The sequence below is a fragment of the Callionymus lyra genome, chromosome 14 (genome assembly GCF_982586985.1).
Source record: "Callionymus lyra chromosome 14, fCalLyr1.hap1.1, whole genome shotgun sequence".
NCBI lineage: Eukaryota > Metazoa > Chordata > Actinopteri > Syngnathiformes > Callionymidae > Callionymus > Callionymus lyra.
In genome coordinates this window covers 15,138,238-15,150,864 of record NC_141831.1, presented here as the reverse complement: position 1 = coordinate 15,150,864, position 12,627 = coordinate 15,138,238, and the positions used below count along the sequence as shown (strand labels likewise).

Genomic DNA, 12,627 nt, shown 5'->3' with positions numbered 1-12,627 from the left:
AGAGACGTACTGCTGTAGAGGGTGTCAATCCAGGACAGTCGAGGCAACCCGTGAGCACTGAGGGGCTCCATCCTGCCGTCCTCTCCCTCACTTTATCCTCCCGGAATATTTTTTTCTTCTTCTTCTGCTTCTTCTTGTGGCTGTGATTTGAGTTACCTTTTCATCCTCATAAAGACGCCTCCATCTCCACGGAGGGAGGAGGAATCTCGGGCCGTAGATCCGAGAGAAAAAAAGGACCGTGCGAGCGAGAGGGAGATCAGACCCAAAACAAGAGGCTGGAGAACCACAGCCGATGGTTGCTAGGGGAAGGTGAAGCACTCCGCCTGTCAGAGCTCGCTTGGATACACCCCTCTCTCTCTCTCTCTCTCTTCATCCCTCCCTCCCCCCTCACTCTGTTTTGAATCTGCGGCTCATCATCCTCTTTTTATTTTTGGATGGATAATCTCTTAAATGATAGACGATCTTATCGGTATTTTTAATCTACAGTCATAATATCACAATTTTTTTCCTGGTCATGAAATAATTTAACTATTTAATATTAAATAAATAATAATTATAAAGCATCTTTACAAACCTATGAAGCCAATGAACGCCAATAAACAAGGCCCTGAAGTTATTATTTTTTTTTTTTTGTTTTTATCCATTTGAAATATACTTCAGAAAATCACAATTTCAAAGTCTACTTATATTTCTTTGTGTTTACATGATTCACAAGGGGACGGAATAATGGTTTTGGGGGCATTTTTGTCACTTTTTATACATTTTAGAAAACATGTATTTAAAAGATTTGGTTGTTTTTTCCTTATTTTTACTAAGAAACATTTGTTTTTCAAACATTTCAACCCATTTCATCTTGTTCACATGGTCCACTGGAACCTTTGCTTTAGTGCCATTTAAATATATATATTTTTATTTTAATGATTTAATGAAAGAGTGGCACACAATAAAAATGATCTAAAACAGATTTGTAAAATTTAAGGGGCCGAATACAGCCCACCAAGTTTTTTTATGTGGCCCGCCAAGTGCTTGGTCCAAAATAAAATTAACATTAACCTACTTTGCGACCTAAAGATGATAAAGGAATAGAGATGACCGATGTCGTCCGGATACGTATAGAACATAAACACAAGTTCGTAAGCATCCGTCAACAATTTCAGCTTCAATTGTGTGTCGGGGGGGAAATGTGTGACGACCACAGAGATGCACAACTTCCTTCCACTGCTTATGAACGCTAATGTGCTTCATCGGATTAGGATTGATTTGCAGCAGACGCAGCACACGATAAAGAAAAATAAAAATTTTTAATTCGTTATTTTTTAGTTCTGTCAAACTGGAATTTCCTTGAACTTAAATATGTTTAAATGTAAAATAAATTAATTTTCTGAATACTGAGGTCATTTTTTTTGGGAAATAATGATGCATTAATGAACCAAACCTCTTTAATCTTTCCACTTTAATGACGAGAGATGAACATTTGCAGACCGGCCCAGACCACCAGCACCCCCCTCCTCCTCTCATCCCTCAACCTCCTCTCCTCCCCCCTCCATCCTATCAGGCATGTTGGGGGGGTGCAAAACTTCAATTAGGACACAAAGGCTGACAGCAGACCCCCCCTTTTTTCCCCAGAAAATAGACTCACTGTGCCCTGAGAGCATCACTCTTTTGTCTGGGCACGACAGAGGTTTTTGGTACCAGCTAAAGGTGAGGAACCGTCTTCACCAGGACAACATTTACTTGCTAAAAATGGACTAACAAGGCTGCCGTACAAAAATCACTCAATAAAATGAAAACAAACGCTTTGTAATTTATCATTTCCTTCTCGTATTTTATCCACCAGAGGATAAAAACAAACATTAACAGTGGCCTTGCGCTCATTGTGTGGCGTGATCCCGCAGCTTCACTAACCTACTTCCATCAAATATTAATAGGCTGTCAATCTGTGTAGTACGAGTCCCTCACTAGCACCGGCGCACAGGAGCAGAAAAACAGGATTTGGTTCAGTGGGAAAAAAAAAGAAAAAGGAGTGTATCAGTCTGGAGGGAGGAACAAGGAGCCTCAGCAACAGTCCTGAAGAAGGTCATCAACAAAGTGTGTGTGTGTGTGTGTGTGTGTGTGTTGACATGAATGATGGAAAGACTGGAGCTGGTCTCTGGATCATTTCTGAAGAGTCTCCGGAGTAAAAACTATTTCTCGATTATAAACGCGAGAGAGAAAAACAAGCTTTTTCCGGGCAGGTTTTTTTTTTATTCATGCGTGTGCGACTCCAGGCGCAGTATTTGAACAAAGGGGATCCGCTGAACTGCGACTGCTCAGAGGCATCATTAGAAAACTCACAACATGACTTTTCTAGGTCATATTTCCATGATTTCTGCATCACCTTGTGCCACAGACAACCAGGTTACCAAGTGTGTGTTGAAGGGGAACATGGATGCTCAAGACTAGAGGAATGACTTGTGTCAAATCTAACCAAAGAAAATCCATTATTTAGATTTTATTTATATTATTATTATAGCTCGCAGTCATAGATGATTAATTCAACATTATTAGAGAGAAGTGAGAAGTATAATTTCCTCTTTGTTTTCACTTGGTCTATGATTTTGAGGATTTTCTTTTGTTTCAAAAAAGATTTTAGAATGTATTTGATTCTTCTTTTGGTTGATTTATCCAGATTTTTTTTAAGGTTTAATAAAATACAATCTCTTTGTTTTGACATGTTCCACAGCGGATTGAACTTTTGAATTTGTATTATTTATTTGAAACTTTACAATATTTATTTTAATTATTTTGCCCCCCCCCACAGATTTCTGAGATTTATTTAAATCCAATTTCTGTCTTCATATGGTCGACCAGGGAATGAAATTTGGTTTTGTGACATTTAAATCCATTTTTAATCATTTGTAAAAAATAAAAAAAACAGATTTTTTAAGATTTCGGAGAAGAAAAATAATAATAAAAAAATAATAATAAAATCACATTTTCAATATTTCGCTTGTTTTAATGTAATCAAAAGGTCGACTGGAACACAAACTTTAAACAACAATATCTGTATAATGAGATACTACTGATTGTTTGAATGAAATAATGAAAATATCCAGCGTTCTATCCAAAAGATTAAACACATGTCTACGAACTTTTTATATTTTTCAATCACTACCGACTCCCTGCCTGCAGGACTACAGAGAACCTCTCTCTACACACACAGTCGATTGAATAAAAAAACAAAAACAAGTAAAGGCCTGATTTGACCTCTATTATTCCAATAAGCCCTACATATATTCAGTAAACACTGCACTAGCAAAATTAAGCAGGATTACCAAAACAAAAAACATCAGCTTCAGAGACAAAAAACAATAATCATTCTAAACCAATAGGAGCTTGAGAGGAGACTGAACCTGGTATCATCGTATCAACAACATAATCGGATAATAAAAAAGAACGTATGTCAGTTCCTACGACATATTTGGATGAAAGATCTTGTGATGGACTCATTTCTTCTTTAGATGATCTGCAGGGTTATAATCTCAGAAGGTGAGACAAAAGGTAGCTCACTTGATAAACCTTTTTTTTGGGGGGGGGGGGGGGGGGGGGGGGGGGTAGAAGACGGTGAGAATGAGCAATGACTATGCATTATTGAAAAGAGGGGAGTGCACCACAGATGAACGTCTGCTTGTTAAAAGGAAATTCTTGAAATCATCTTGAATTGATTTTTTAAAAGTAAAGTGGCCTCATCCTGGCTTTTTTTTTATTAAGAAAATAGAATTTCTTTCCTGTGGATGTGATGATCATCACTTCACAGTTGGCCCCCTGGAGATGCAACTGTCAAGGACAAAGAATTCTTCAGTACTGCCAACCTTCAATTTCTCCACCCAGGAATATGTTGACACGGGCCCAGGACCCATTAAGAAAACAAGTGGATGAAAAGGGATAAGTATCTAAACTTAAAGAAAAATTTAGCAATTATTCTAAACCATTTCTGTTTGCTCTTTGTTGCTTCCTTAGCTTCCAAATACCAACTTGACCTTTAGTTCCCAGTTAATGGAATGACAGTAAATCGTTGAATAGGTCAGACGAACCTAGTCTGAATGTACTATTGCCCTCTGGCGGTAGTTCAGAGATACTACCTTTTAAAGATTTTTTTTCGACATAGAAAGTGTATTTAAATATTACATGATATAGTATTAAAATAGTTGAGTTAACAAATTAGAAAAATAAGACTCTTGTATTTTTTTCAAGTTCCAAAATTGTATTCATCACAACATAACTAATATTTCAGGGATTATCCAGAGAAAGGCGAAGAAATTACTATTAAGGGGGAAATGTACACAAAAAATATAACAGCAAATTAAGTTGAACGAATGATTGACCAAAGATTTTGAAAATATAAATAAGAATAAATAAATAAAAACAATTTATAAATATAAACCAAATACATTCTGTAAAAATAAATACGAAAGTGAAAATATTAAACGAAGATTTAGTTCAATAATAAAAACTGTAATTAAAAAAAGGCATTTGACTAGAATCTTAATAAATAAAGGTATATATATATATATATATATATATATATATACTGAGAGTATTAATGAATTACTGGTGTATGCGTGAAGATAATGATTATTTCAGGTGGAAAAAAAACAATTAAAACAAGGAAATAGATGTGATAAAAGACTGCTTCAAAGGCAAATTGTAAGAGCCAAATGTTTTTCCAAAGCATGTATTTAACGCAAGTTGTTTTGTTATTTTTTGTTTTAAAAAAGACGCAAGAAACATTTAAATCACGGTTTTTCTTTAAAAAATATAAAATAAACTGCACCTATTGCCCACGCGGAGGCGCTGTTTCATCGTTCTCAACTCTCTGGCTGACTACAGCCTATAAACTTTTCAGGGTTGAAGCCTCCACACACTCACACACAGAAGGGCAAATAGAAACACTGTGACAATATGGAGAGAATATTATCAAATGTCATTTTTCTGTGACAAGAAGCAAGCGTGGCTCTTCCCATCACAACACCCGATACCCCAGAGAGTCTCTCCCGTTACCCGAAACTTTCACAACTACTCTCCCTGTATCAACTGTGTCAACACGCTTCCTCCAGACCGAGAAACTCAATACTGTTCACGTGTAAGTGATGGGTTTTGTTGGTGTTTTGTTCACGAACAAGACGACAGGAGACGCTTGCCTGGGTCACTTTCAAGTGAAGGAACATCTACCACACCCTTCAGAGCCAGAGCTGCTGAACCGTGACGTGACTTCCTACCATCCGGTTTCAATGGCTTATTAACCAACTTCTTAGTCACACAGATACGGACAGGATATGAAACCAAGATGACACAAAAAATAATCAAGAGCGACTTCCTTGTGTATGTGAGCCTAGGTGGGCTATACATACATTTAAAAACGACATTGTTTGTAAAAGAAATTCACCCATATTCCGAATAAAATTGGATTTCAACAGAACTAAATGAGTGGCTGCTTACTTTCTCAAGAGGTGTCAAGTCAAGACATGTGGTTAGGCGACAGGAAATAGGGCGAGAAATTGAAACTTTAACAGGAAACGCGATGCCATAGGATTTATACTAGTAAAATCTTGATTCTAATATGGAATTGATTCTTCTTCCCCATTGTTAAGTACAGCATAGTCAATAGTAAGGGTGTGTTTTTGCAAGAATATGGTGTTATGATACGTATCATGATACAGGGGCAATGATACTTATATATTACTACAAGGATATGTTTATAGTAGTAGTATTATCTCGGGTTTCCTCACGACTTTGTCATGACTCTTGACAAAGTCGTAACTGTTTTCATTTGTTTTGAAACCAAAATATGTCCAAACATCAGCTTTAAAAGATGCTGGAGTCATTGTATCCTTTTATCCTCAGTTGTCACCAGGATCTTTCGGGATAGCATTGATCCTTAGGCTATTACCACAAGTTAAGTTGCAACATATAATGAACAAACGCCGTGAATTTGAATGTTATTGTACTATCATTTAAAATATTTATTATTATCGTTTTACTCAAACTAAAATATAAAATGAAATGTGATTTTAATGCAACAAATAAATAATGATTTGTTTGAAGGAAGAAAACAGTTACAGTGCCGTCGAATATTGATACAGTATCACAAAAAAAAAATCCCCGTTTATTCTCGTAGCGATATTTTCTCACACCCGTAGTCAATATGGCTAGAAAATGTACTCTCGGTTAGGTTCTTCATTACCCATTTTTAAGAGCTGCCGGAATGACAAGGCTCAACTTTTGGGCTGTACTTCATTGACCTGACGCTCCTAACTCTAAATAAAATGTAACATCAGTAAATTAACTAGTTTAAAAGTGAAGTTCAGGTCAGAGAAACCCAGCTAGCATATCAACTAGCTAGCATAAACCATTTTTTCCGTCCATTTTAATGGGAGAAAACTTTACTCATAAACCTTTAAATAAAATGTCATCTTCTTCTGCTGGTGTTTGAGTCGAATGTTGGGATAAATCAACTTAATCCTTGTATACTGTTTGCCTTTAAGTTTGGTGGTTTGCAGCTGCAAGACGGTTCTTCTGTGGTATTTCACACTTTTTTATTCAAATTTTATTCACCTGCACACGTCGCAAAGAGGAACCGATTCTAGAAAACTAAATAAAAAACCTACACCATGACATCCTGTCTCCTTCCCAGTATAACCACAACATGTTTAACACCTTGGTAACGCTATTATTTGTATTTTTATTACTCGTTTAAAATCAACGAAAACTCATTTTATCTTTAAACATCAATACAATTGTACTGGATATAACCTTTGAATAATAGTCTGAGACAAGACAACATCAGAGTTTCAGCGTCAAGTTTGGGTAAGTGTTACTCTTAAGCTGAAATGTTTGTCGCTGGTAAACGCTGATTAAACACAGGTGAGAATCAAGCAAACACATCAAGGTGTAACCGACTAAGTCCCACAAGAGAAGGGTTTACAATGAGATCAACGGACTAACCAAACAGCACCCTAGCACCACAATAACATGGTCATTTTTGTGCTACATTCTGCTAAATGACAGATGTGGGTTCCTTGCTGGAGATAGTGTTTTTTGGGCAGGCCTGGACAGGCTTGGAGTGTCTCGTTGAGAATGAAGTGGCCCAGTGCTGCGAGGTATGCAAGTCAAACACAAGATCTCAAAGGTTAAGAACAGGTTTGTCCTCTTGTGTCAACACAACACTTTTTTTTTCAAAATTAAAAAGTTAAAGCAGGATGTAACAGTTTGAAGAAGCGGTAGTAATATGTAATGTGCAGGAAATACTAAAACCCTAAACACCAAGAGAAAAAGATGAAAAGATTTACTAAAAAAAAAGTCTACCTGGAGTCTGAAAGATATAAATATGTTCATCTTGAAATAGATGAAAGTGTGATAAATATAGCCAGAGACGCTCCATCACATTTCTTTTTTTTTACTGTTATTTGAACTGAATTAAAATCAAGAACATTTTGAAACAAATTATGAATAGAAAGTTATAGAAGCATCTGATCTTCCATCGTTAAACTTCTTAATGATGTTTAACATTTAAATGATTGGTTGATGTTATTTTTATTACATTTATTTCAGAATTAACTCTGGTATTACTTTTTATTTTTATTTAGGATTCTCAATTTATTCGTTTTTTATTAGCGTCCCGCTAACAGGTGCTAACAGCCTGGAAGGATTTCTCTCATCTGGTCCTGAACCGTGTGCGAGGAACCATTAGTAGATTCTGATCCACAGACCTAAGAGCCCGAGCTGGGGTGTAAGGCTGGATCAGATCACTGATGAAAGGAGGAGTCTGACCATGAATAGATCTGAAAGTAAGAACCAGAATTTTAAAATTGATCCTGAAAGAAACTGTTAGCCAGTGAAGAGTTTTAAGGGATCGGGGAAATGTGAGTTCTTCTACTTGAGCGGGTCAGAGTTCTTACTGCAGAGTTTTCTACTAACAGCAGGCGAGACAGATCCTTCTTCTTTAGACATGAAAATAAACTTACAATAGTCCAAACGTGAAGACACAAAGGCAAGGGTTACAAGCTCCAGATCGTGTTGTGACATCATCTTCCTGAGTATTGAGATTTTTCTCAGTTGAAGGAAACAGTTTCTGGTCAGTTTTCTGCAGTTTTGTAATAGAGACATGTCTTTGTCAAATACAACACCCAGGTTTCTCAGGCTCAGTTTAACAGACTGGCCTAAGTCACCCAAGTACTTAAGTGTTTTCACTCAGCCATTGTTTGATAAAACAAAAGTTATATAATTATTATGTATACAATTATACAGAGTCTTTCAACGACAATAAAACTGAGGTTGATAAGAATTTGACACTCCCTGTTAAAGACAGTTTGCGCTTAAATATGTTTTCCCCCATGTGTGACTAAGTTTAACGCCCCCATCTTAAATAAATAATCCTGGTTCTATTTACAAATCCATGACATTTAGTCATCAACATACCACAGGAATTATTTGTTTTTGCAGCTCAAATCGAGTTCTATTTTAAAGTCTTCCTCAATTTCTGATCACGCTGAAGTCCGACATCCTAGACAAGACTATTGCAAAACTTTCTGAAGGAAGTATTTCACTTCTGCATCAGTATTTGTTCAACCCATGCTTCCCGGATAATATAACCACACGACTTGAAAATCTGTGTGATTTAGAAAATGAAGAACTATGACTTTTTAATGGTCAAATATTGGTCATTCTAATCCCAATGTCATTGAAGAGATTGATAGATTGGTATAGAATGCACTGGATTTCAAGTAAACTAAAAGTTTGAACGTAGTAGAGAATGGATGTAAAGGAAAATTTGAGACATTTTCAATAATAAATATAGAACAAACCAAGAGGGGTGTAAAATAGAAAAGCTCACAAACTGCACCAAATATCTACTGTGATAACAATTTGATCAGATCAAATCAGTTGAATTCCTGGTAGCGAAATAAAAATAAAAATATACCATAGCTATAATAGGGATGTGAAAATATATCCATATATATATAAATATTGTTTTTTTTTTCTTCTTTATTGTACCAAGTAAAATTCAATAGCACTGTTTCGTTGTTTTTTGGCTTTCAAATCACAAGTGATTTTTATTTCAATAACGTGCGTATTAAATAAACTAATTAGTTTTACCATTTAAAAAAAAAAAGTACAATCAACATTCAAGTATTCATGGTGTTTGTTCACATACGTGTTGCAATTGAAGAACTGAACCTTCTAGATGGCAGCGATCATTCCACTCCTCTGTAGCTAAAGAACTAATGAAATCCTGAGAGATCCCAGTGGCGACTGAGGACAAGAGGATACAGTCGACTTCGGCGGCTTCTAAATCCGATGTTTTGGACGCATTTTGGTTGGGAAACAAACGGAAGCAGTTACGACTTTGTCAACAGTCATTGGGTCAAGTACGACAGTACCTAGTATTTTATTCGTGTTCCTATACAGTAACGCAATAAATGGTATCGCAACACTAGATTATTGGTAATACACACCCATATAATACATTATAAATTTGGACATATTTTGGTTGCGAAACAAATGGAAGCAGTTACGACTTTGTCAACAGTCATTGGTTCAAGTACGACTGAGGACGAGAGGATACAGTCGACTTCAGCGGCTTCTAAACCTGATGTTTTGGACATATTTTGGTTGCCAGATTATTGGTAATACACACCCATATAATACATTATAAGTTAATAAATTATACCATTACATTATATGATATAAGTATCATGATGTTCTGTTCTATGTTAATCTTTGTCTTTGTTATTTTTCTCTGATCTACTGTATGTTCTTTATCTTTATCTTTAGACTTAGATTGTATCATCTTGTTCTTTCTCTTTATTTCTCTTTGTTCTTGTTCTTATTTTATTTTTGATTAATTGTTATGAAAAATTGCTGTGTTTGCTGTAGCTAATTGGAAAAAAACAATTTCCCGAAGGAGACCTCCTTAGGGATCAATAAAGTTCTACCTAACCTAACCTAAAATTATATTGTTTTTGTTTTCAAGATGTCTTCCTTTGAGGGTCATTCTAAAAAAAAATAATCGGATATTGTGTCGACCATACCTGTGGAAGAGGAGTCATCATGGTCGGAGCTGAGGTACCCATCACTCCTCCTGTCCGGGGTGCTGCACCCGGAGCTGCGGGAAAGCCTGCGAGGAATCTGCGGGAAGGACGGAGACAACCGGCCGTCGTCCCCGGAGTCAAAGTCCCTGCTGTGGCGAAAGGGACGCCGGGGGTGGACGCCGCCGTGGGGCTTCTGGTTCTCCCTGGTCGGTGCCAACAAGTTATTCCTGACAAAATTCTGATTCAGCTCCACGTCCTCGTACTCCTTGTCGCTGTCGTTGTCGTTGGTGGTCCGGGAGCTGGCGGGCGTCAGGTCCCCCCTCTGGAAGCTCGGGATCCGCGGGGGGACGCGCACAGGCTTCCCGCTGAACCTGCCTCGTTCGCGGCAAAAGGAGGCGCTGAACTCCGCGGGGTTACCTGTCGCCTTGACGGCCTCGGTCCTCCCTTCCCCGTCGTTGACGTCCTGGTGGGGCTTCTTGACGGCGTCGGGGAAGGCGTTGAAGTTGACGTCTTTGGTCCCGAGGTCCGCGCCCCTCTGGCGGGTCATGGTGGTCTGCAGGTAGATCACCTTGAATTTCTCCTCGGCCAGCGCCTTCTGGAGCTTCTTCAGGTTGGCTTTACACGCCGCCAGCTCGGCCTGGATGTCTCGCGCGGAGTTGAGGTTCATGAGCGGGACGTCGCCATCCGGGAACTCATTCCTCCAGTGTTTGGCGAATTCTTCTTGTTCCCACATTATGGACGTCCTTGTTTGTAGTTCACTGTCCTCGGTCTCTCTGTCACATAAATGTCAGGGGAAGAAAAAAAACAAACACAAAAAAAACTTGTATCTACGCAGAAGTTGATGTTGAAACTCGTCGCTGTCTTGTCATCCTCGCCCACGGACGCGAAGCTCGTGCGTGACAAGTTACGTCAAAAAAAAAAAAAAAAAAAAAAAAACTTTCACGACTTCCTCAGTGGACCCCGTGATACCTTCAGGTGCAAATGGGAAAGCAGCAGGTTCACCGCGTCTACTGAGACTGACTAAGGTAAATAGTAAAGAGGAAATATACAAATAGAAAGTAAATATGCGTTACGATATTTGTATTTGAGATTAAAGTTAAAGTATTTCCGCATCGGTGAATAAATTAACAGTGAAATGAATATATATATATATTTTAAAACGTCTCAGATCGCAAATTAATAAAAAAAAAAAATACATTTAAATTACCCTTTAGAAAACCTAGAAAAAAACAGCGTAACTTAAAAATATATATATTTTAAAAAATAATGGATTTTTACATACTTTATTTTCCTGAGCCAAAAGAGTTTAATTTTTCCTATAGTACTTAAACGCATCATTTCTCTTTAAGCACTATACAGGTAAAATCTTCTTCCGGTTTGAGAGTAAACAAATCGACAAATCCAAAGTGTATATTTAAGCTATAATTTATATATTTCTATTAAAAAACAATACGATAAAGAGAGTGTCAAGTTCATAAAAAATAGTATATCAGTAAAAATAGGTTGAAAAAAAATAAAGAAACACATTTTTTTCAAATAGCAAAAACACAACGCAATGACTGCACAGACGTACTTATATTTTAGGGTAAATGTTTTGAATTAAGAAGTGATTAAATAAATACTATTACCTCATATAACATAACTAGTTCAAGAGACAAACCTTTATAGACATTTATAATAAAATATCCACTGCTCTAACAAACCATAAAGAAAAGACAAACACACATTTTAGTGGACAAGGACGACATTGATGGTAAACTGCAGACTAATAAAACCTAGATGCGATGAGGCAAAGTCATCCCTGCAGAGAGGCGGGAGAGGATGTGTGGGCAGTGTTGGGTGCTGCTATAATTTCCACTGCCTGCTTTGGAATCCATCCCAGAACTGAAAGATTGCCCTGCTAAAAGCTTTCTGTTGCCAGGGAAAAAGAATTGATCGAGCCTCGTCACCATCATGGGAGCTATGTATAGGTCTGTGCAGTGAGTCGTGGACGTTGCCCATATAATGACAATAAATGAGAGGAATAAAATGTAAGAATATTTAAAGATTCCTTCTCCAGACTATCCTAGTCTTTTGAGTCACCCAGAACTAGACAATCACTAGTTTTAAATTGATGCAGACATTAACTTGATATAGATATAAAATCCCTTTTAAATACATTAATGAATGAATGAATAAATCGAATAAATATTAGTTGAAATAATTGGAAGCAGAGGCCTTTGAAAAGAGAGCTATTGTATCGCGCCCTCTATTGGTCAGTCACCGCAAGCAAAGGCATTTTGAACTTACATTTTTGAATAAAAACAACCCAGAATTTACAAGATGTAGAAACACAGTTCCAGGGAAATTAATTTCTTATTGTTTATATAATTTTTTCACCCTCACTACATCAAAAACTCAATGATTTCGAGTGTTAATTTCACCAAAAGGGGGCGCCAGACCCAGCCTTTTTGAAAGCATAAAAACAGTCTATTCCAATCCACAAGGTGGCGTCTCGCAGCCCCTTTTGCCCAGAAAAAGAAATTAAAATGATTCAGAGTGTAGAGTAAATAGATTA

The 12,627-nt window shown here is 37.1% G+C and overlaps 1 protein-coding gene across 2 annotated transcripts in view; it reads right to left on the bottom strand.

The window, feature by feature from the left end:
* Positions 1 to 10,962, bottom strand: part of abr (ABR activator of RhoGEF and GTPase) — a 52,370-nt gene extending 41,408 nt beyond the window's left edge. The window contains exon 1 of one of the 2 annotated variants that reach the window (XM_087807605.1): positions 10,071 to 10,962. In XM_087807605.1, the coding sequence (XP_087663731.1) occupies positions 10,071 to 10,803 (733 nt within the window). In that variant the 5' untranslated portion in view covers positions 10,804 to 10,962. Of the gene's footprint in view, positions 1 to 10; positions 283 to 10,070 lie in introns of those variants that run through there. The other variant, XM_087807606.1, reaches the window with a different exon arrangement.
* Between the last annotated feature and the right edge of the window lie 1,665 nt (positions 10,963 to 12,627).